The following is a 26,206-nucleotide window of genomic DNA, read 5'->3' as shown; positions in this document are numbered from 1 at the left end:
GGTCCCTTTACTAGATGGGCCAGCACTACTCCAGAGCAAGAGAAAAACCATCTTTGTTAAAAGAACTTATTTTCTTCTTTTTAAATGTAGAATAAGATTATGTATGGGAGGAAGAAAATTCCATACGTACTATGATACAGCCATGCTAATCTCATGCCACCACCCCAACTGTGAATGGCACCAATGTTCACAAGCCATAAATATTGCAAACTTTCTGTCTAATACTTATAATACAGATATAATTTCAGGTGGTTTCCATTAATTAGGTATTTCTGTAATGTTTTTCTGACTCAAATTTTAAATACTTGAATTAGCACCAAATAAGATTAGTTTACATAATCATTATGATGAGATCATTAGGCAAGAACATGCAGGTGATCTTTGTTTTTAAAAGTAATTTACATTTTAGTGTGACTGTTGGTGTTCATACACAGGCTCTGTGTACAGGCAGAGCTTCTCAAAAGACAGCTGTCTAAATATGATATTTGCACAGCAAAACACTTTGTTTTTTCTTCAGTTTTGTTTCAAGTATGCAAACTCTTACAAACCAAATGTTTTTTCAAAATACTTTATTCTAAGAGCTAAGCCATTTTTGTATTACTCTTCTCTAGTTACTCTATAGTGATCCAAAAACATTTACATTATCAAATTAATGAATCAAATATGTTTTCCCTGTTTCATAATGGTGACTAGCATGTGTATTAAAGAGACTTTCTGTTTGAAAGAGACTTTTATTATGAACATGACACAATTACCTTATTATGTCACAACTGTGAATCTTCAATTCAATGTTACCATATGTCTTAGAGCATTAAGACTGCTATAAAAAAATTAGCAGGAATAGAGTAGCACACAAATGCAAAATCCATTTCTCATAGATATGGAAGCTGAAGATTCCAGGATGAAGGCAATGTCTGGCCCATTGTCCAAAGAGGACTTTTTGATTTAAAGATGTCTTTTCCCTGCATTCTTAGGGAGTGAGAAGGAAACGCAGAATTCCACTATCTCTTTCATACAGGCATTAGTCTCGCTTATGTGGATGCTCATGACCTGTTAACCTGCCAAAATGGCCCACCTCCCAGTATCATAACACTGATAACTAAGTTTGAGCACATAAACTTTGCATGGAATAAAGTATTCAGACTATAGCAATATGCAAAGTACATTACATATTCATATTAGAAATGTATGTGTATATTGGATCATATTGTATGTATTTATGATGAGGCTGTATTTTGTTAGACAATGTTTCTTAGGTAATTTTATGTTTTTTGTTTAGATAGTGAATTTATATAAGCTATATTTTTTCAAGGTTGATTGTTTCCTCGTCTGTTATTCAAAATATCTATTTTAATTTCATAGGTAACCTTCAAAATAATATTCCAGTTTAATACATCACATCTTGCAGAAAATGCAATCATTCATTTAATTGCAACAAGGTTGGTTTATGTTATGTGTGGATATATATGTATGTGTGCACTTTCATGTAATTTGATTATTTTACTTTGCAGTGTCACTGGCAGATTCTTGAAGCTTGCATAAGAGAGGTAGAAGTAATAGTTAATGAATCACTTTGCTGCACAAAAAAAAATACCTTGGGAGTAATTAGCAACAGTAGAGAAATTCATACTCAAAACAAATATTTTAACCTATTGGATTAAATCATTGGTAATATTAACTGTGGGCTATCTTGTAATTACACAGCACATATCTGCAAAATTGTATTTATGATCAACAGGATCTACTAATTTTAGAACATTTACTAGCTGTCTGTCAAGGTCAACTGAGCCATTACATGGACTTAAAATTTAATGATACTCTTTCATACTTCAATAAATTTTACACAAATCATTCAAGGCTTCTCAACATTATTATAGAACACATGCCAAAAACAAAACAAAACAAAACAAAACGCCCTCTAAATCCACAGGAGCAAAGCTCATATGAAGTCACAGAGAGTGAGGCAGCATGCATAGAGCCTCTACAGGTCTGCACCGTGTCCTCAATGTGTATATTATGGCTTCCAGTTTAGTGTTTTTTATGAGATTCCTGAGGGTGCAAATGATTCTGATTCTCTGATTCTTGTGCCTTCTTTTGGTCTCTTTCTGTTTGTCTTGTCCAACTCCGATGTGTTAACTTTTGTTTTATCTTTTATTTTATTATTCTCCCTTAGAAAACTTTGTTTTATAATGAGAGACAGAAAGGGAATGGGTTCAGAAATGAAGGGAGGTAGGTAAGAACTAGGAGGAGTACAGGGAGAAGAAACCATAAGCAAGATATATTGTGTGAGAAAAAATTATTTTTAAAAGGGGAAAAATAGAGCCGGGCGTTGGTGGTGCACGCCTTTAATCCCATCACTCGGGAGGCAGAGGCAGGCGGATCTCTGTGAGTTCAAGGCCAGCCTGGTCTCCAGAGCGAGTGCCAGGATAGGCTCCAAAGCTGCACAGAGAAACCCTGTCTCAAAAAACCAAAAAAAAGGGAGGGGGGAATAAATAAAAAAGAAAAATAGGTTTCTTTTTATTTAAAAATAAAAAAATTAAATGAATAATTTATGGCTTTTTTGCTAAGTTTAATTCATTCTGGTTTTTAAAAAAGAATATACTACTTGTATATTTCCACAAGGACATATTTTGGGAGGTCAAGTGTCTTTATTGTAGTAACCAGCATGACTCTGCAAATAATCATTATTACATAGATGGAAAGTGAAATAAAAAGTAATAAAATGAATTAATAGATAAATCAACTCAGTCTATTCAATTCAGTTTAGCTCAGCATCTATTTATTTGACATCTACTGTAGAAAACCTAATGATAAAAAAGCCTTTTGTAGATGAAAAGCTGAGGCAGAAAGAGATTAAATAATGATGCAAAGGTACAAGTGTTCCAGAGCACCCTCATTCCCTTTATCTGGTCATAAAACTGTATCTCTCCTCCAAGCTTTGTTCATGAGTACAAGGTATTTAATGTCTATGTGTATAAAATATAATTAAAATTTCAAAAATTATGAAAATTACACCCCAAATCAGGGAAATACATACAAATTCAAATAACATGTGTACTGAGTACTCTGTTTAGAAAGACTATGAAAGCCAAAATGGAAGATTTTAGATTCACAATTAGCTGCAAGAGCCTGGTTGAGTCTCTGTACAAAGTCCTTATATGTGATAAATATAAACTAAGGTGATTTGTGATCAAATCTTTATGCCCCAGAAGTCCAGAAATCTCAGAAATCTCAATGTTTCAATGATTTAATGTGGATTCTAATTATTTCACAAAATTTTCATCAACATGGGTTTGAATCAGTGTGGTTTTCAGCTCTACCTCAACAGTAGAATCAACTTGGGAGCATTAGCAATACCTATCTCTATTCTTACTTCTCCTCTCAATAAAAACGAAAGAATTCTATGATTTTTATATTTTATTAATTTTCCTATATAAACTTCTCTTTCAAATGTTTACAGATGATCTATGAATAAGCAAATTTAATTCTTAGTGTGAATTGCTGTGTTTTCCAGTGACAGCGAAGAACCACCCCAATCTCTTTATGACAATGAAGTAAATATATCCATCCCAGTAAAATATGAAGTCGGACTACAGTTTCACAGGTAGGACGAAGCCACCTTTATTCATTGACAGCTTTCTCATTACCAAATGGTTTTCCTTGTGTGATTCCTGACTGAGAACATCACCATTCAAGAACTTAAAGTGTCAGGTACTCCAGTGCCACTCCCGACCTGCCGAGTGCAAAATTCTGGTGTGGTGCCTGGCATCCATATTAAATGTCTTCCATATAATTCACGTATACCTGAACATTTGAGAACCTGTGTGCACTAAATATCAAAATAAAATGTGTAAATGGCAGGTCTTGGCTCGTAAACATAAGTCAAAGTCCTTGACAAAATGCATTTCTTTCTGACAGGTCAGCAGCATATTTCTGGGTAATTGTTGTCATCCTGTGGGATGGGTTGTACCTTGCCCATTCTGTCACACAAGGTTAAAGCATTTCTCATTGGTCAGCCGTTTATTCCTTCCACTATTCAGAAACCATTTTTTTCTATTCACAGCTGATTTTCTTTTCCAGTGCCAATCATGTTAGTAAACTTCCACTCTACAGAGTCCCTTGTTTATGAATTCTTTTCCTGAAGCAGAATTCCAAGCTTTTTAAAATAAATATATACAATGCATATAAAAATATGAGAGCTAGTTTCAAGGCCGGCTGAGTTTAACAGCCTATTGTTTTGTTTGTTTCTTAAGGTACTTTCTCTTTGCTAACAAGAGATCATAAAGCAAGGTTTATAGGTTAAGCACACAGACTTGCTTATCTTTCTTAGCCTTTGAAGTCTGTTGTCTTTTGTCTGATTTGCTCTATCTGCTTCTGCCAGCACCAAAGATTCTCCCAACAACTTTCCACTTAATTCGAATTGAATTTTGGCCCACATTTATAAATATCTTTTATTTGTCTTCACTTGGCTGAAGTGCTGCTTTGAGAGATGGTCTTTAGTTCTACCAGGGTCCTCCAAAGACAAAGACCTTCATAGGGAGATTGATCCTCTCCATCTAGCAGTAATGGGACTTTTAAATTGTATAAGTGTAAATTTAAAAAAAAAAAAAAACTAGTTCCTTCACTTTTAGCACAACTGAAAATATCCAATTTTAGTCTGATTTTTCTTTAAGTGTAAATGCTAGTAGATTCATGGAAATTCTTGACTTGTTAACAGAATTCTATTTTGAAAGTTACATAAAATTTAGCATATTGGAGTCAAGTAAGCAACAATGCCTACTGAATTAAGTGATTATTAGCATCTCATATTTAATTGAGATTGGGGGTAAAAGAATTGTTCTGTTTTGAGCTCTGTAAATATTTTTATGGGATCAAATGACATAAGAAAAGAAAAGAATGAAGTCTAATAAACTTACTGCATTTTATTTTTATTTTTCCAACTGATTCTCTTAAGTTCTTCGAGTGAACACCACATCTCAATTGGAGCCAATGAGACTATCCCTGAACTCATCAATTCCACTAGTGACATTGGAAATGAAATCAATGTCTTCTACATGGTAAGAAGCTATCTCTAAGTCAATATTCTAAATAAGGTATTTGTATTAAGAAAACAAGAAAGTGTTTCAACATTTAATCTCCACATCCTAGCAAATTTTTCTTTGTAATTTAACTGTATTAGAATATGTAGTCCAAATTGATAATCCAATCACTTCTTGGACTTTTGGCTAAGATTAAGTGCAAACTGGTAATTATAGTGTGAGTCAACTTTAAAAGCCAAAGTGTCTAATTCCCTTATAGTAAGACCTATTAACTTAGAATAACTTCCTAAAAGAAAAGTCACTCTGGTTATTAAATAGCTACTACTAATACAAGCTGTATATACTTTGTATTAGTTTTAGTATGGCTAAGAAAATCTTGTTTCATAGAATCATGACAATTTCAGAAATTATTTCAAAATTCTTTGGTGAATATTTTCCTTTATTCAAGTTTCCTTCGTTGTCTCTTTGCTGTCTATTGTTCTCTTTCATATGAATTATACTGTAAATTACCAATGTTCACACTATAGTCTCCTTAAGTGATATGTTCTACTACATTAATTTTTTTATTTTAAATTCTTTGTTGCAAATTTTGTGTAAGCTCTACAGCAGGCTGTCATGGAGCTTTAGGCTGAGTAACACTTACAGACTCAGTATTACTCAAGGAGAAGGAACATTCAATTCAAATGAATGATTTATGTACATATGCCATCAAGTGATACAACACCATTATAAACAAAGCCAGTCTTACCCTTTTGGGGAACTGTCAGCAATGAAGAATGAAGTTCTCATACAAAATGGGAACAAATGCATACTCTTGAGAGGAAATTATGTTCACTGCCAAAATTGCTTTGATAAACGACATTCTGGAAATTGGTATGAACACAATTGCCCAATTCTGGGATATAATTTTATAATTCAGATTATTAGGCTTCTGTGGCATAACAAACAGGAGGATAGAAAATGAAAAAAACTTGAACATTGTAGATCTTCATACATTGTAACTTATTAGTTACATACATTCGTTACATACATTGTAACTGTGTAAAGTTAACATAGATAATAGCAGTGTTTATCTCTAGTTATTTTTGCCGCATTAAGTTCTAGAATTAAATTAATGGGATAAAAATAAACCGGCATATTTTGGTGAAATCTAGTGACTTACTACTGGTAATTTCCCTAAGAAATTATTGATGACTAAAAATTTCAACAGCACTCTTATGATAGGCTTACATTTTTAACTCTAACTCTGTGAAATTGCTTAAATGAACTGCCATGCATTCAGTGAAGACAATGTTATATATTTTATGGGAAAACAATGCATTCTAATATTTTAGCTACATTTGCTACTTACCAGTTTTCTATGCTTGTAACTGTTTTTATTGTTTTCACATTGCTGCTCATAGACAAAACAGAGATAAGAGGATCCAAGTCCTAGAGTTCAGAGTAAGGCAGTTCTTCAGACCAGATGATTAGCATAGTGAGTTTCACACAGGTAACAAATGTTGTAGATAATACAATGTTTATTATTTAGCTATTAGTAACCATATTCTCAAGTAACTATCATTTGAGGGAAACATAACATAATGATTTAATAAAATACAAAGTTTTGCTTTTGTGTGAGATATAATATATGCAAATAATAAACTAAGGTGGTTGGATTGTAGGATACTTTTGTTTTCTACTTCTTTTTGGTATTTTCCAGTGTTTTTAGATGGAGTGCTTCTTAGTAAGAAAAAAGTAATAATATCAGAATATATTATTCCTGACTGAGTGTCAGAAGCAGATAGCATTGAACCAAAAGGCTGTGCCGGGCAAGCCCCAGGCATATTACCCTAAGGTGGTTGCAGACTGTGTTCACACATGAGGCCAGGCATAGCTTCGGGAATCTCCACAGCTCGAAGGTTGATGAAAGACTTAACATTCAGCAACCAGAGGGAATCACAGCAGATATGAGCAGCTCTCAATATAGGCTGCTTAATTATCAAGGCAGTCCTGGCATCTGCTGGTGAATATTAAAGAGTTCTTACACAGCTAAATAAATTGCACAGAGAAACCAGTAAGAACATGTAAGACCCAGAGATCATACTCGTGTGGTTGCCTGGGGCAGCACTGCACCTGGCAGTCCCAATTCAGGGACATTTAGTGGGAATTCTGAGTTAGTGGATCAAAACACATAGAAACTAAGATGGAAGTCAACCTGCTTATCAGATTATCAAAAATAGTAAAATAGTATCCACAGTTGCAATACACTTTTGGAAGGAAGCCAGTGGGTGTCTGGCTTACCTGAGCAGTGATGGCAGGTCCCATCTAACTGAGGTTGGAGATGAGTTATGGCTTTAGGGCATTACAATTAATGCCCTAGGTTGAAGCAACCAAAAACATGCTGAAATTTTCCTGTGTGGATCAAGTAAATGATCTCAACCTCCAAAAACCTTGGCTAGAGACTTAGGGGAATTCCTCAGTGGGGATGAGCACCTGCTGTGCACAAGGACCTGGTTTCAGAGCTCCAGCATTTAAGAGAAAAACCTAGACACGGTTGTGGTGCCTGTTACCCTAGCACTGGGGAACAGAGACATGTGGATACTAAGAGCTTACTGGCTAGTTGGCCTCGCCTAAATGGTGAACTTCCGAATCAGTTAGAGACCATGTCTCAAAGACAGAGGATGACGCCTGACCTTCCCTGACCTGCACATGCATGCACATAGGCGAGCACATCCACACATTGTGTGTATGCCACACAACACACACACACACACAGAGGGGGGCGATAGTGAACATGGCTAGAGAATAATAATAAAGATAATTTTCAGTACTGATTTCCCACTAATACTTTCACTGGACCACTCAGCCTGAGTTAATAATATACTTTTAAGTCATCTAACATCTAACTTAAAATTGATATCCTACTGTGTACTCACTGGGCCTGTTTGTTTAACCTGCCTGTAAGAGAACAATATAATAACCAGCCTTGCATGCCTTGGATTTCCCATAGAAGCAACTTACTAATATATAGCTACAATGTTGTTTTATTTTCTCTCATGCCCCTGACTTGGCATAATGTATGTGTGTATATGTGGTTATGATAATCTTTTGCCAGAAACAGTAGATAGGCTAAAAGTGCCTTATAAAATAAATATCCACCATAAATTCTAAGAGCAATGTTCAGATACTGCGTGGTAGTGTTTGTTGTCTGTTTGTCATCTAAATCATCTGGGGTCAGTTGAAGATAGTGGCTTATAAAACTCTGTTAAAGATTTCAGTAGTGTCCCTCATTTCTTCCTATGTGGTGCTCTCTGTGACAATGTTCAGTAAAAGAAAGAACAAAGACTTTATTGGGGACAGATATATACAGACACGGACATGGAGCTAACAAACAGTATTCAAACAGCACAGGTCCAGACTTACACAGCAGACAGACAGGAATGATGGAAAACACAGGGAGGGCAAAGTAGAGATTTCAAATTTGGCTCACTCTGAGCTAAATGACACAAAGGGTAGTGCTTTGATATCTTTTTTTAGTTCAACACCAACACATTATTGGTGACTAAGTTTATTACAGATGTGTTCAAACTGATGGAAATTAACCCTAGTATTATCCATATGCATGGCATTATTAATCCTACTATTATCCTGGAGTGCAGGAAGAATACACAATATAATAATAGCAACTGCATATGACTATTGATGGGCATTCATTCTTTCTTGCTGGATTAATTGAGCCAATTCCCATATAACACCATGAACCACCTTCATGTGGATGATTCAGAATTTTATATAACTTAGCATCAATTAAGAACCAAAGTTACTGGCTGTGGTGGCACATGCCTTTAATCCCAGCACTCAGGAGACAAAGGCAGGTGGATCTCTGAGTTGGAGGCCAGCCTGGTCTAGAGAGTGAGTTCCAGGACAGCCAGGGCTACACAGAGAAACCCTGTCTCAAAACAAAACAAAACAAGAACCAAAATTACCTTTTATCCCAGAACCCAGAATCATAAGCCCTGGTCTAAAAAGTGAGAGAAACAGTCAGTCAGTCCTGGGGTGATGGTGACTGGGGAGATAGCCCAGTGGCTAATGTACTTCTCAGACAAGACCACTGGAATTCAGATTCCCAGATCCTACATAAGTTCTTGATGGGCATGGCAGCTTTACTGTGTTTGTAGCAGGTCATCTGAGACAGGCAAAGGTTGAGATCCCAAGAACAAGCAAGCAGGGAAACTAGGTGTATCAGGCAGTTCTGGGTTGACTAAGAGATGCTACCTCAAAGAAAAAGTTCAAACAGCTATGGAGGAAATTCCCAAACTCAGGTCTTCACATACACACCCAGACAGACATGCATGTATATTTATGTATGCATGTGCCCACGTGCATGTGAACACACATAGACAAATGCACATATACCGAATGCACATACACATGGAAAGAGGAAAATAAATAGAGTCCTATGTAACATGGAAAGGATGCTTTGGAAAGAGCCAGAAATGAGTATATGTCTATTTTTCCCTATAGATCAGGAAAAGGGGCCATTTCCCAATGCCAGAACTTCAGCTGTCAATCTCTTTCCCCAACTTGACATCAGATGGTTATCCTGTACTCTACCCAACTGGATGGTCGTCTTCTGATGTAAGTTATGTATACTTTTCAATTGTGCCACTACTGTTGCCTTCTTTCTCAAAAATCACAGCTACTATTTAGTGTGTATGGGGGGGGGGCAGGTGTGCATGTGCCAGAGTGTACAGGGGAAGTCAGAGAACCATGTGCAGCAGTCAGTTTTCTCCTATGATGTGGGTCCTACAGATTGATGAATCAGGGCATCAGGCTTGACACCAAGTGCCTTTCACTGGAGGCTGTGGGACAGAACTCAAGTCACGAGGCTAGCAGTGAGCACTTTTCACCTAAGACTTCTCTCCATCCCACTGTTACTTTCCTTGCCTGATGTGTAAGCCCTAGTGCTTTGTATGACCCTTGGGATAAGTAAGGTTAATTTAAAAAATGGAGCATTTAAAAATTAGTAACTGCCACCAACTACTTAGAATGTGTGTAAATGCAATATTTAGCATTCCTGAAACAAACTGAAGAAAATGAGCACGATAAACACGATAGTTAATTATTTAATAATGCTGAGGGCCAGCAGTCCAGTATCAAAGTGCTGATAATGGAGATGTCCTCTGGACTATGCTTCCTGTTCAGCATCTAGTGTTTGCTGATAACTGTGCATTCCTTGCATTCATTCCTCCTATGATTCTGTGTTTATTTCTGTCTCAATGTTTTCCTGTACACCCACCACTGGATTTGGGGCTTTCCTGAAATACAAGATGTTCTTACCCACAGAACCTCAATTTAATTACATCTGTGATGACTGAGTTTGCAAATGAGGTCATGTTTACAGGTTCAGGATGTTAGGACTCGGCCATGCCCTATTAGAATCGTGGTATAATCCAGTAGATTTTAGGTAATTCATTGTTGATGGATACATGAAATTTTTGTTGCACTTTTTATTTGAGGGAGTCAATTCAATAAAGAAGCCTCAATTTTTTCTAAACATACATAGCTATAAATTAATGAGTACATTATCATTCCCTTACCCGAAACAACCCCAACACTGCAGCCCCATTGTACTTGTAGCACTGAATAGACAATATTCTGATTATTATTATTATTATTATTATTATTATTATTATGTGTGATTTACTAATATTATTATTACTATTATTATTCTCTTTTTAGTGTCTAAAACAAAGAAAGTCACAGTAATTATTAAGTTAATGCATGTGTGGATTCAACATTTAACATTATACTTTCTTTTCAAGCAGTTTTTCAAAATTAAATCATTAAAGAAACAAAACAAAACATAGCAGCTATAGTACGTGCCTTGTAATCATTTAAATATTTGCTAATGGCAAGGAAAAAAATCTCTGGAATTTCCCTCTAGTCCAAGAAAACAGGCATCAAATTGAGCCTGTTAGCAACATGATAACACTTTCTGTTTCATGAGAATGTGTGTATGTGTGTAGTTTAATATATATTATGAGAATATATATTGGAAATGCACCAGCTGTTCTTTGAGAAACAATAAATAAGGAATCCTGTTATTCATAAAATAGCATCTTTCCTCCTTTGTTGCAATTGCAAGGCTCACAGAAGCAGTGATTATCACCTAGAGTAGGAATACATCCTGGTTGCCTCACAGCCTCTCTATCCTGCAGGCTCACAAACAGACCTTCAGTATACACCACTGGCTGTCACTCACAGGTTCTTCATGTTATCATACTGTCCAAGCTTTTTCCTTTGACTATGACACTTTCTAACAGGGAAATAATTTTCCTTCCTTAGCATGTGAACTGTGAACCCCGGAGCCTTGAGGACCCTTTTGGTATCAACTCTGGGAAGAAAATGAAAATATCAAAGTCTGAGGATCTCAAAGGAGGCACAATCCAGGTAAACTAAATTCCATTTTTACTTTATGCTCTCCAAGTGCAGCCCACCCAGTGTCAACTTAGAAATAAAAACTAGCTGAAACATTTAAATATAGGACCCGTGATGAGATTGCAAGCACCCTAATAGGTATCTCTGACAAACAGGATTGCAGCAACTGTAAACTCGCCACCATCACATGCCATCTCATTCCTTCTGATGTGAGCCAAGTGAACATTTCACTCATCTTGTGGAAACCAACTTTCATAAAAGTAAGTGGTCGCATTGCTCTAGGAAGTTACAGAATCAAATCAGCAAGTGTTAGTTCGCGATTACTATGTTTGTGCAAATCACAGCATTTCTGTGGAAAGATCGTGAGGCCGGGGGTCTCTGAGAACATGACCTAAGACCAGCTCCCCTTCACCAGCTGTGTGGGGCTCATCATCCCCATCTGTCAGTAACAGAGTTATCACCAAAGCTCCTTGGCAGAGGCAGTGTTCTAGGGTTCTCTCTTGCTCAATCTTCGCACTACAAGAGAGAACTACTTCTCTGGTGCTAATGTTTATGCTTATGTTAATAGTTGGGACTTCATTAATGTTCAAAAAATAATGGATGGCATTCTTTGATATCATTAACAAAGTAGAGAACTTGAATACATTATAGAGCAGTGATTTGTTTTTGGAATTTCAATGCAAGTATACTCCGTATCCCTCACCAAGCCACATCTGTCTGAATGCAGGCTGTTTAAGAACACAGTTTATTGTATTTTGTAATTTTTTGGTTTTTCTTTAAGGAATCATTTAGTTGGTCATATGAAATTGAGAATTTTAGGTTTGGTCTTATTTGGTATGTCATGGCATTTTAATATTGGTAATTTCAGGCACAATCCTTAACAAGTGCCTATGCATAGTCTTTATCATCAGAATGTAGCCATCCTATGCCTACATGCATGAGAGGCCAGCAAAGGTTGCAGTTTGCTTTCCTAGAGAAAAATCCAACTGGAAATTATTTTGCAGTTTTTATTCACATTCTGTAAGAAGAATCTAATGGACAATTTGGAGGGAGGAGAAAGGAAGGAGGAGATAACCCCAGGCACCACTGTATTAATCTCACAGAACAAATTTCTTTCTATTTTGTTTTTCAAAAGTACACAATGTCTTTTGATCATATCTACCCCGAGGCACTCCCCTCTCCAGCTCCTCCCAGAACCACCTCCAACATCATGTCTTCCTTCTATAACTTTTTATTTATTTTTTAACCTACCAAATCTAATTAGCGCTGCCCACATATGTAGGTGTGGGGTCATCCATCCACTGGGACATGGGGAACCCTCCAGCGGCCACACTCGCAGCCATGCTAAATAGATTCAACAGACTGTGTTTGTATTTACTTATATGTAACATTAGTAATTAAAGAATAGAGATAATGACTTGAAAGCGAATAGGGGTTTTGTTGGAGATACTGGAGGGGAGGAAGTGAGAAGTGAGTGATGTAAGTATATTTTTATTTTAAAATATATATTTTTTAAAAAAGAAAAGTGACTTTTCCTCCCCCAGCAACCATCAACAGTTCCTCTGGTCGAGATGGGACCTCAGGAGCTCCTTTCCCAGTCCATACCAGTTCTTTAGCTGCCCCGATCTTGCCGGATCTTGCATGGGTTACTGCAGCAGGTGTAATAATTGTACTGCTCACACATGACCATCTCTCATCTTGATTAGCACGGTACATTAATAACGGGTCCTACCTGCCTTTCAGACTCAATTTTCCAGCTTCAATCTTACTATAAGGGGAGAACTTCAAAGTGAAAACACAATGCTGACGTTAAGTAGCAGCAATCGGAAACGAGAGGTAAGCGGGCTGCGTTTCAAACCAAGCTTGCCTGTGGCGTTCTCTGTCAGTACCCAGGGATGGAAGCTGTGACCGATTTGATGCTCTTGTCAGACACTCTTGGACTTCCTTCTTATTGGCTTCTGGTGGGATTTCAGGCTTGTTCTTCTCCTCAGAAGCTAGGAAAAGCATGATGTTGACAACTCATGTCACCAGCCGAGTTTACCTTTATTGCTTTTCTCCATGACAGTAACTTGATGTTTCTACTTTCACTTTAGTGACAAAGGGGATGCTTGTGAGTTTCCTCTTTAAGATCTAACAGTATATAATGCAGGTGGCCTTCAATCTACTTACAGAAAATGCTTGCATATGTATATATATAAATGTGTGTATTATACATGTATGTACCTATGTGCATATGCTTTTATGTATGTATGTGTATATATATATAAGGTTTTGAAACTCTTTCACTTAGCCATTTGAAAATCCTCCCCCCCCCAAAAAAAAGTGAGGCCTTTCAAGCTGAGTCCTTGGTAAAAATACAAGTATTTTACTCTTGACTTTTTAAAGCCAAAGGACTTGTTTTAGACAAAGGCATGCTTTTCTCATCTTGTCCTGGAAAAAATTACATATCCCATCTGGGTGAGCCATACTATATAAGTTGTATAATTCTGTTTTGAAGGGCTTCTCTTTTGGTGATAATAAATTTGATATTATTGGACATTTAGAGTAACTGAAAGGCATTTCCAAATGTAAACCCAATGGGTGTTTTTCTTTTTGTATACAGTCATGAGATTAATTACATTGTTTGGTAGAAAATATAGCCTGTAAGAACTCTGTGTTCCAGGAGTTCTATGGTTGTTTATCAGTGTTACCAACCTGGTTTAATAATCATTTTCAGCTGGCTATTCAAATCTCCAAAGATGGAGTCCCAGGCAGAGTGCCACTGTGGGTCATCCTCCTGAGTGCCTTCGCTGGTCTACTGCTCTTGATGCTGCTTATATTAGCACTTTGGAAGGTAAGCACCACCGTCACTGTCACTTTTTGTTCCAGCGAGGCGGGGGTGGGGGATGTCAAAATAAATTATGGGTTACCAATGCTTTGGAATATACTAGCATATAAACATTTATATGCTAAGTAAGAATTTTTTAAAAGCAAAATTTCACACATTGAGTTTTATACATCTCATTTTTGAAAAGGAAAATGTATGCCCTAAGTGGGGTACAAACATCTATAAAACTCCTGGGAAACCTCTTTACAGGTAGGGATTATTGAGGACTATTGAACAATAAGCTAAAATTTTAGTAAGGATAGTTATTGCTTTTAAAAGTAAGAAAAATAGCCGGGCTGTGATGACACAGGCCTTTAACCCCAGCGCTCAGCAGGCAGAGGCAGGCAGATCTCCATGAGTTCAAGGCCAGCCTGGTCTACAGAGGAGTTCCAGGACAACCACAGAGGAAAGCCTGTCTCAAAAAAAAAAAAAACTGGGAAAAAAACTGAATTCCTATGTTGATTAAGGACATACAAGGAATAGTGTCATGTGTTTTAGCCACACCAGTCTGCATCTTAGAGATAAAATGCTTCTTTGATCCCAGCACTCCGGAGGCAGAGGCAGGTGGAACTCTGTGAGTTCAAGGCCAGCCTGGTATACAGAGTGAGTGCCAGGATAGGCTCCAAAGCTACACATAGAAACCCTGTCTCAAAAACATGCTTCTTTGATGAATAAACAGAAAAAACACACTTTCTTCAATAATTGTGTGGCTGTATAAGGAACAAGTAAATTAATAGTTGGCTGGTATAATAAAGAACAAAGTTCAAAGACCCCCATATCAAATCCCTTCAGAAAACCAAGTGGCAATCTGTTTCCTCTCAAGTTAATCGATATATTTAGTGAGATGGTTTAAGGCGAGAAATTTAAGAACAATCCATTTTCAAGCAAGCTATGGTGATAGCTTTTAGGTGAATTTACCAGAAAACAAAATTCCATAGAAAAGTTGAATTCAATGATTTTTTCAATTAAAAGTGGAATTTGAATTCTGTCTGGCATTAACATGTTCCTATATTTCACCTACTGCTTTGTTAAATAAAATTATGCAAAAATGGAAATGTGACTACATATTCATGTTTCTAATATATGAACGACAGATTTAACTAAATAGTTTATATAGCAAGTTTCTCTCCTGCTGAGTTACCCTACCTGGCTTCTGTGATGGCAACCTTCCTCTTTGGGAGCTTTCCCCAAAGGAGAATATGAACAAGTAGCATAAATAGAATCTATGGTCCTTCCCCAGCAAAGTCCCAAGACACAAGTCACAAGTATCCTTTTCTTCCTCTGAACTTCCAGGACATCAGTTCTCTCTGCAATACCTAGCTTTGCCACAGCGTGGTGCCCAAGGCCTGCTTTATGGCTTGTGTTGCCTCACAGGCTGTGGTTTCCCACTTGAAAGCACCTCTGATACATTCTGTGCCTGATGATGCCTCCTCCTGTGGCCTTGCAGTGTGAGCTCCACTAGTTGGAATGCTCATAGGGAATTTAGGAAAGAGAAGAGGAAAGCCAGGGCTGATATTGGATGGGTTCTCTCTGACTTCATACCTCTGTTTAAAGCAAACAAACAAAAGGGAATTTTCCTCCACCTGTTTTTACATCCTTGGTCTGAAAAAAATCCTAAGTGTAAAAACATTTTTTCCAGTAAATGTTGTGGTGATGTGTGCTTATAGCTTCTAAGATCGTCTTTTACCACCCACAAAAGGTCAGTTAACCAACTTTGGGCTGTCGAAATGAGTGTGTTTAGTTAATTCAAATACCTCTGTGAAGGGCTTCCCAATCAGATCTGGGATTCCAAGGTAGACAGGAGGAGCTACCTCTTAGTAGGTGCTAACTGTGAGCCAAAAACTCTGTTGAGCACCCTTCTTCCTTCAAGTATCCTGGCTGTTATGAACCTCGGTCTGTAAATGAGAGAATGACTGTACAGACAGGTTCCACATATTTTCCAGGGCTACACAGCCATTAATGTTCTGGGTAAGATTTTGAATACTTATTCATTGATCTCATTCTGTTGTCCATACAACAACTTTTGTAACCATGCATTGTAACTGCATTTTGCACGTGTAAACATTAAAACAAAGGTAAGGTTGGTAGCTGAGTAACTCTCCCAAGATTATCAACTAGTAAACAGTTGGATTCAACTAACAATTTATCTCCAAAGCCTCTGTATTTTTTTAGATAGATTCCATTGCTGCACAGTATGGGGCAGAAGTTCATGAATTCATTGAAACATGAAATACTTGGTTTTAGAATAAAAGTCCCTGGTACAATGGTTCTAGAATAAAAGGCCCTGGTTCAATTCAGAGTAGCATGCAAAACAGAATGCCACAGTCAGAAGAAAAATTCGGGGAAACTAGAAGACACGTTTTCTAGTTTTCTAATTTTATTCGCACTGATACCAAAGCCCCACCACTGATGATTTACTAGTCCTACAGCTTTGCTCCTCATTCAGTGTAATTTGTTGAAGGGGAATGGTGGTCCCCCCCATAGTCACAGTTTCTCTTTGAATAGTCCCAGGATCTAGTCAATTATACTTCAAAACTTAATGCAGTATAATAAAATGCTTTGAGAAATTTAAGAAATACATTTGCCTTACTTAAAACACAATGTTATTCTATTTTATTCTTCATTATTAATAATTAATAATTTCTTGCTGTGACTAATTCATGTCAATTTTATCATCAAAGTTACACGTAGGAAAACAAAACAAAGTCTCAGACTCAGTATGGCCATGTTTCATGCATCCAGGGCCTGTGGATCAGGAGAACTGAGATAGCGATGCATCACTTTTTAATCTTTTCTTTATTGGTATTCATTTTTTTATTCAACACTTACCCTCCATTATACATTGACACTACTTTTTGCCATCAGGTTTTGAACTAGGTTAATTCTAAAGAAGATAATTTAATTACAGAAACCAAAACAGAAAAGCAAAACCCCAGAGAAAGTCTAGAGGTCACAAACTTACTTTTTGTTTTTCCAGCATTGGCCAAGATTGTCACAGTTTAGTTTGCAGGAACTGCAAATTATATTCTCTTAATTTCTAGTCTAAATAACCAGTTTCCCTTAATAAAACTAATGCTTACAGAATTTGTTGCATGGAAAAGTTGAGGTCACAAAGTTTGGTCTCTGAGATGGGCATTTAGAAACATTTTAAAACAAAGGAGGCTGGGAGAGGGGCGGGAAAAGGGGGGTCTTCGTGGAAAGGAGCCTGTGGGAAAGCATGGAAGAGCCAGGTTTCTCTTTAAAACCAATTTCTTTATTGAATCTTTGGGAATTTCACATAATGTCCCCCAATTCTGCTCACCTCCCAGTCCCTGCATATACTCCTGTCACCTCTGCAGCTCCCCCCCCCCAAGTGAAAAAAGCTTTGATGGAAAAGTTTCTGCCACTTAAAAAGTGATGACAAAATAGAAACAGTGCTGATTCACTGTAGCTCTCTTGCCTCACATTTCCCAGAACTCTGCTTATTTCACACAGGCTTATTTCACACTCGGTATTAACTGGTCAGCTAAAACATGCATCAGTTATCTTAATTAGTTACATGCTTAGATTTTCTAATACATGACTAAATTAGATTATATCTAAATAGATTATTATCTATTGCCTACATTAAAATAAATAATTGTGTTATAATTCACATTTTCTCTCCAGATTGGATTCTTCAAAAGGCCACTAAAGAAGAAAATGGAGAAATGAAATATTTTACAGGAGAAAAGAGAGCAGTAACAGTTATTCAATGATCTATCCTCAGGTTTGCCTCTATCATGTGAGAAGAAATTCAGAAATATAACCAAAGACATGGTCACATAACTATAATGTAATCCATCAACCAGTTGGGATTACTCACTTGGAAAATAACAGATCAAGTGTGATCCAAAAAGGGTACCCAAAGATATAGCTTAGAAAGTGATGAGAAATACTTTTAATAATTACTCATTTTTGCTGAGTAAGTGGAATGACAAAATGTTTTAAAGAAGACCCCCCAATATACTTAACATGTTTATGTGTTTAAATGCCATGTGGAGTACTTTAAGAATGCACAAAGGAGCTTTGTGTTCACTGAAACAGTTACTCTCAGCACAATGTAAATTAAGCTTTTCCCCTTGATTACATCTTCAGAGCTACACTCAGCACAAATGAATGGAGTGAGAAAGATCTCCCAAGTCTAATGAGAAAAACTTTGCCTAGCAGAGCCCATATACAATATGGACTGAAAACTGAATTTAAACCCGGAGCTGACACTCAGTGACTTCTTGGGCTCTGTAGTTGGGAATAGTGTTTTCCAATGTGATTGGAGAATAGTGCAAGTGAGCTTAAATTCTATGTAGAATAGACAGTCAAGAGAGAATGACATTTAAAAACGAGTGCACTGAATCTATTCATTTAAACTTTTACAAAAAGTGAAAGTGCTTAATTTATATTGCGCTCTAAAACATGGAACTCTTTTATAAAGAAAAATGAAGCACGTAAAGCATTTTGTGTAGCATAACAGTGATTATTTGTGAAAAGTCACAGTGTGCGTGTGTGATGCCGGGAAGGTTTAATGAAACATGACAGCATAGGTAGATGACCCAAAAAGACTACACTGCTGAGTAGTTGTTTAATGCATGGACTTCCAGATGTTACATTAAAGTAGGAGACTTCTCAGCTCTTTGGTATAGGGTTCATTTAAAAATCCCAAGATATGATCGTTTATTTTTGAAATGTTTCAAATACATTTTATGTTACTATTGAAAAAGCAGTCTCCAGGTTAGTTTTGTATTTTACCAAGAACACACTGCTTTTGAACATGGCATATCAGTATTTAAACAGAAACCAAGAAATAGAGTTTAAAGAATTTATACCTTGAAAACTTAAACCAACAGAAAGAGAGAACTCATTTGTGTGCACTTCTGTGTTCCCGAAGTTCCTAAGGACCTTGGACTCTGCTGTAATTAAGCTCCCAGATTGCTCCATTTCTAAGAAAAGTAACAATGAATGAATGTACAGAATCTTTATGTGTGAACTACTGCTGTAACATTTGCTGATCCCTCCTACCCAAAGCCACTTCTCCACTTGATAGACCACCGTAAGACTGGAACCTGTCAACATCCCGGAAGAGCTGGACTCTGCTCTCCTCAAAACACAGCAAACCAGGAGAGCGACTAAGTGCTATGGGTTTGATTATTGAAATTTTATTTCTGAGGAATTATCTTCGGGCTCAGATTCAGCCTACCTCTTGGCTTTCCAGCCTTACATGTAAGATCTTAAGGCCTAAGGGATGGACATGAGGATGCCACAGTCATCCCTGGCTGGAAGAAAGGTGGACAGGAAAGGAGAAGAAAGAAGATGTGTTCTCTATTCTTACTGCCTCTCACGGACTTCAGAAGTCAGGCCTTCCTCTGTCTCTTCTTTCCCCATCAGAACTCAGGTGTTTCTTGCTCAGTTACCATGGTGCCCAACTCCAGCACACACCACTCAGCAGCCCTACTCCTAACTCCATGCCTTTGGGAATGAAATTTAGATTCATCTTTGACATCAAGGACTGCCAGGCACTGAACTTTGTCCACTGAGCTATAAGTGTGTATATTTAAACTAAAAATGATGTTAAGCTGAAAGGATGAAACAGAAATGGGAACATTTTTAAGCTTTAAGGAGAGAAAGAGCAGTTTGGCCAGATGAAAAGGTGCCAAAAACAATTGCCTACTGGTTTTTAACATGCATTATTCTTGGTTAGTAGTTAGCATTTAAAGGAACCAGACATCTTATTTCTGTACTATCATAATTGAAGGTCTGTGTGTGTGTGATTATTTGCACACACACATGCATATACCATTTAAACACGGAACAGCTGAAGAACAAATGACAGAACTTACAACAATAGAAAAAATAATAAGCACACAAAAGCAACACCAGTGAGGAAAGTTTGTTTTCTTTGCTTCTCACACAGTATTCACATTCATTAATATTTAAGTTTCTTCATTATTTTGTAAGCGAAAATATAAATGCAGAGGCTTTTCTTTTAAAAATGATAACAGATATCCAAAATTAGCTTTATGGAAATATTCTAGAACATACAAATAGTTAAGAAATATACTAAATTCTATAACATTGTTTTAAGACAATAAGAAAAACTGCAGGAGAGTTAAGACTATTTATGAGCATATGGATTAAAATAAGTCACCAAATATAGTGTAGCTATGATTTGTTAGCACTGTTGCTTCCACTGTGAATTGAACTATGCATGCACTCTCTGTCCAGAGTACACATACAATGGAACACAAATAAATCATTCAACAAATTGTTCTTCCAGAGGGAAAATTACCCCAATATCTGACTTCTTTAGCTTTATTGTTCTCTCTGTAGCCACTTCCAGACACAGCCGTATTCAGCTTGCAGAATTCCTAGAAATGTGTGTCAGAGCTTACCAACTAGAATGAGATACTATAGCATACCACTGAAATAAACTGCATACTACATAGTAGAGAAACTGATGTTTAGAGATGCAGATCAATGTTCACAGTTTATACACACACACAAGCACACACTCAATCAAACTTCAAGTTATGCTGAAAATACTGGTTATATCAATCCCAGAATTTAGAATGCTACAGATGACTCATCCTTTAGTTTTAAATTTCCAAGACTAATCATTGTTTAATATGAATAAAGCAATATGAACTTGCAGGAGGAAGGAGTTGAAAGTAAGAAAATACAGAGGATAACCTGCACTCCACCAAGAAGCAGCCATTCAGGAATCACAAAAAAAAAGGTTCCACTTTCTCAAGAAAACTCACAGGCCTGAAAGTGAGATGAGGAAAGGTCTTCTTTAGCAAACATTTCTAGCTTTTGTGATCCAATGTAAACATCTGTGATGCAGTTTGTTAAACTATTTTTCTCTGAGCAATGGGATCACTGGCAACTTAGACTCCAAATATTTTCTGTGTCATATGTATACTTGAAAAAAAGCTTATAGGAAGAGAAAGGATTTTTATATAAAATTTGATGCTTAGGCAGCCAGAATAATTTTATCTATAAATATAGATATATACAAATGTGCATATATTTTTCATAGAAGATCATCTACTTTTTCTTTTATAAGCTCAAGTCCAAGTTCAATTGGAAAAAAGTATTTGTATAAAAAATTGTCATAGAGTAGCAGTGTATTACAGTTGAGGCTAGAAAAGCCCTGGTTTCCCTCTTAGTAGGGCCACAGCTAACACAATGAATGGCAGTCATTGGCTGCCATGGAATGTGCTTTCCATAGCAACTTCTTCACTGAACACACCATCAGTTCCATATGAACTCCTATCCTGTTCTTCACGATGCTGAGCAAACTAGAGAGGACCCAGGCCCAGAGTCAGTCTCATAGACAAGGTCCTCAATCTGCCTCCTGTGACAGGTGCACTTCATCATCCAAAATAGCATTTTATGCACTCTGCATTGGTCCCCAAAACTTCTTAAGCATCGTTATCCCATCACTCTTCTCCTCAAATGATTTTCAGGAAGACTGCCTTAGTAGCCTGTTAATAAGACATGTGCTCCTTTTGCTGTGAATGCCAACTTCAGTGAACTGACCTTCATTCATGTTTTCCAACCCAGATTCCTTAATGACACTCCAAAGGGTTGCCATGATGTTATACAGTATAATATACTTCAGAGATGCAGTGTCCTTCCTTGAGAGGTTGAAAACCATATGGCCATTGTTCTCTATGGCTCTATGGGAGAAACTGAAGGAATTTGATTTAGCAATTGTCCTTAAGTATTTTATTAACCCTATCCTCAGCCAAGGGACAGTTCTAAAAACTGAAAGAAGGGATTTGTCCCCAAGCTGGTACTGTTTTAAAATTGCAATATGCAAATTAATTGCACATAAAGGACTTTAAATTCGGACACAACTTAAAAATGAATAACCTGGGCTCTTGCTTCCAACTGGACAGTGCACCCAAGCTATGGCTACCCACAATCCAGAAACCACCACAGCACAGTCTGTCTGTACTGAACAGAAAGTCAAAGCACATTGCAAAAGGCCACATGCAAGGCTGGGTATAGAGATTTAACCATTAACCACGAGAAGAAAACAGAGCAGCATATGGAGGCAGGCAATTCCCAGCCACATGGTCCCTAAAACATCTGGTCCAGGGAGTATACAGCTCCTAACCTATGGAAATAGAACCTATGGGAATCAAGACTATAAAGCAGGGGCCAATGACACTCAGTGCTGTGACTGTTTGGCGTTAGTGTGTTTCAAGGTATATACTTCGAGAAAGGAACTCAGAGTTTAGAGGCTCTTATGAAACAGTGTGAGGCTGAATATCTGACCTGTCATTCATTTGATTTAGGCATATAAACTGGGGACAAAAGTCTTAAAAGAAGTCTTCCAAATGACATAGAATGAAAGCCCACTGTGTTCATGATTACTCCCTATTAGTATTGTTGTCTGGGGTTGACATCTCAGAGACATGTGAAGACTACTGTCTGAAATGACAGCTTGTAGATTCTTCCTTCTGGATCCATTCCATGCAGGAGATCCTGGTAGTTAGACTGAGTCACCTGCTGCCCTCACCCAGGAAGCAGCAGGTCCTGGCTGCATCAATTAGGAAACACTGACCTGTAGGGATGCTGTGCTGTGTGTTACTACTGTGAAGCTGTAAGATTGTTAATACATGTACACTATGTATGCGTCTTATTCCAAAGAAGAATATTGCATTTAGGAACTACTACTGCCCTGGGACATCCACCATACTCCCGGCACACATGTCTGCATTGCCTAGTTTAAAATAGTAAATCCTCATTTTTCTAAATTACCTCAAACCTAACTCATCAAAGGGACACCTTAGGGGTATGTGTATATCAGAAAATGATCAGGTGAAAACACTGTTGACACTCAAGAACAAAGAACGTTTTGCATAGAAATTCATGGAATTTGCTGCAGAGTGACAGTCACTTAAGAGGTATAATTATAATTAGCTGAGTGTGTGAAAGAGCATTTTGAATGTTCTGTGTATGGCTTATCCTGTACACTGTTCCAAGGTCAAAGGTTTGATATTTTTGTATAATTCTATCTTATCTTATGCATCAGCTTTGTAATTTACGTCAGGGTAAATGAGCATCCTGTTTTATGTCTTAAATAAAAAAAAATGACTCAAAGAAGAATGTGATTGTTGTGATTTTAAATACACATTTTCTCCAAAATTAATGGGACTTCTCACGAAATACCAGCTTCCTTTTTTTAAGCTCCACTTCAGCCTTTACTTTGATACTCTACAAGGAAGAAACAAAAAGCAAATTAAGCATGTCTGTGGTGTTTCCTGTACAAGATGCAATGTAATTGTCTTGCAAAGTTGAGACAAAAGCCACAGAATCTATATGACTGCCTACCTTCTCCTAATGAGATGATTTAATAATAAATCTTTTGCTGTATAATAGGTTAGACCACTGTGGAAGTAAAAATGAATCTCAGCTTTTCCCACACAATCAAAACACAGATCATTTCTGTGACCTTGAAAGGTAGGGATTTGTCTTCATCAGCAAGCGAGCAGCTCTGGGGTGGACACCAACCAGCTGGGCACCTTCTAATTCAATCCAGAACCTCCCTGACCTAGCTGGAGGAATGTCAGGTAAATTCCCCAAGACTGTTCCTGCATTAGATCCTAGTCACAGCATCAAAGCTTATAACCTGAGCTTCCAACCAACCAGCTTTAAGTCAGGATTCCCACAGTCCCCTCCTTGAATTCAAGATGTTCACATGACATGAAGAAGTATTTATATGCTCCTCCAGGAGCCTCCATTTATCTAGCTGTTTAGAAGCTCTCTGAACCTTGTCTTTTGGGAAATTACAGAGACATCTTCTGTGATTACTAATAGGATAAATTGGGAAACTTACATGACCTTTTAACATCCCTTCCTCTCCATTAGGAGCATGAACCACTGGAAAGAGGAAATTTGGAAATGATTTTTATAGATATATTTGAATTGCTTAAGAATAAGCATGTCTTTAACTTTTAATTTTTATTCTCTCTCTCTCTCTCTCTCTCTCTCTCTCTCTCTCCTCTCTCTCTCTCTCTCTCTCTCCTGTGTGTGTGTGTGTGTGTGTGTGTGTGTGTGTGGTTCCTGTGTGCCTGTATGTGTGGGTATAGGTATGGACATGCACACTCATTCACGTGTGAGAGACCAGATGTCAACATCACCAATTTGTCAAGACTAGTTGGCCAGGGATCGCCAAGAATCTTCTTGTCTCAGCCTCCACAAATCTAGGCTAAGGAGCCTAAGGCCACCATTAACAGCTCTATGTGTTCATACTGGGGATCCAAATTCAGCTTCTCATGGGCAATTTACTGACTAGGCACTTTCCCCAGCAATGTGGAAGAATCTTAGGGTAGAAAAAATTTAAAACACAATTATAAACAACCATCACAGGGGCATCAGAGTTGCATGCTTCAAGTGTTTGTTTAAAAGTTTAACTATTACATTTAAATTGTCTTTAGTATAAATATATAATAATCAGACACATTCCTTGCATATAGAGATGACAATAATAATTACCTCCTCACCTTCATTTTCTCTGTGTGTCAATAACCTCACATATATACATGCTATTCTAGACATCTCTATAAAAAAGCAAACAATAGGAGACAAAAGAAAATCTCACTTAGAGTCTAGCAAATACAGTCCCATATATGCAATGTCAACTGTTGTTTAACTGCCAATCATAATGAAAGAATCTTTGCCATAAAAGGGGTTGAAATCATTGTACTACAAGCAACAAGAAGCAATGACAGAAACAAAGAAGAAATGAGACAAGAGACACACAGACAATAGCCAGTAACATCACAAATGTAGTTTTGATTATATTAATAACTATAAAATGATGAGTGGTCTAAACACCCAATACAGAATGACAGACATTTTCAGACTGATTTTTTAAAAAGTAGATTTCAGCAATACACTTTTTAAAGTGGCTGGGTTTCAGATGGAAAGGCACAAGTAGTTTGAATGGAGATGATGGACAAAGAATTGGGTGTGCAAACTCTAAGAGAACTGAAGTAGATCTATTAATATCAAATAAGATAAACTTACTTTGGTCTTGCTTTGTTTTTTGTTTTTGGAGACAGGGTTTCTCTGTGTAACCTTGACTGTCCTGTAACTCTCTTTGTAGGTCAGGTTGACCTTGAACTCAGAGATCCTCCTTTCTCTGCTTCCCAAAGTTCTTGGATTAAGGGTGTGTGCCACAACTGCCTGGCTAAGGTAAACTTTAAAATGTCTTCAACACCAAAGAGACTGTTGGACAAATCCTAATCTTACAGAAATCTTAGATACTTGCTTGTGTTGACATTGATTTCTTACTGGCCCCGTTAATACTTCAAAATGAAACTTGGATTGGAACAGAATCATTGGAACTAAACAATTCTGAACAATGAATATTATACTGACAAGGACCTGGAACATTCACAGGCTCCAGTTAGAATGGCTCACTTCTTTTCCTAATTTCTGAAAAACAGGGCTAGTGTTGGCCTGGAAAGCACTGGCTTCAATTAATAAGAGAGTAGTCATGCAACTAAAGGATAGATCTTATGTTTGCATTTTTATCGGCTACTTTTCCTTCTCAGTGGTATCTTTCAACCGAATATGTATGAAAGAAATTTATACATGCCTTAGCCTAGAATCACATTCTGAAGAGTAGAGACGCCTCAACCTCATAGACAAAGAACAGCATCTGAATTTGCTGTTTACTGATAAAGGCAGAGCCAAAGTTGCCCTGCCAGGAACTTCAGCCATCCTTGGCACAAAAAAAAAAAAAAAAAAAAAAAAAACCACAAGGCTTTTTAGTTTTAGCTGCTGAGTCTCCCTTGAGTCTTACCTTGAAGCTGATGGTAGGATGCCTTGCAACTCTGACCCATCC

The 26,206-nt window shown here is 37.2% G+C and overlaps 1 protein-coding gene across 1 annotated transcript in view; it reads left to right on the top strand.

Annotated features, from left to right (window-relative positions):
* The window catches only part of Itga1 (integrin subunit alpha 1), a 140,701-nt gene extending 117,417 nt beyond the window's left edge, over nucleotides 1–23,284 (top strand). Inside the window, exons 21-29 of the mRNA XM_027401425.2 lie at nucleotides 1,363–1,439; nucleotides 3,515–3,604; nucleotides 4,955–5,057; nucleotides 9,546–9,659; nucleotides 11,370–11,474; nucleotides 11,618–11,722; nucleotides 13,206–13,298; nucleotides 14,179–14,295; nucleotides 17,977–23,284. Of these exons, the coding sequence (XP_027257226.1) occupies nucleotides 1,363–1,439; nucleotides 3,515–3,604; nucleotides 4,955–5,057; nucleotides 9,546–9,659; nucleotides 11,370–11,474; nucleotides 11,618–11,722; nucleotides 13,206–13,298; nucleotides 14,179–14,295; nucleotides 17,977–18,021 (849 nt within the window). The 3' untranslated portion in view covers nucleotides 18,022–23,284. The remainder of the gene's footprint in view (nucleotides 1–1,362; nucleotides 1,440–3,514; nucleotides 3,605–4,954; nucleotides 5,058–9,545; nucleotides 9,660–11,369; nucleotides 11,475–11,617; nucleotides 11,723–13,205; nucleotides 13,299–14,178; nucleotides 14,296–17,976) is intronic.
* Nucleotides 23,285–26,206: the final 2,922 nt, after the last annotated feature.

This window comes from Cricetulus griseus, chromosome 2 (assembly GCF_003668045.3).
Source record: "Cricetulus griseus strain 17A/GY chromosome 2, alternate assembly CriGri-PICRH-1.0, whole genome shotgun sequence".
NCBI lineage: Eukaryota > Metazoa > Chordata > Mammalia > Rodentia > Cricetidae > Cricetulus > Cricetulus griseus.
The sequence above is the reverse complement of the archived record's forward strand: the minus strand, read 5'-3'. Positions and strand labels throughout refer to the sequence as shown.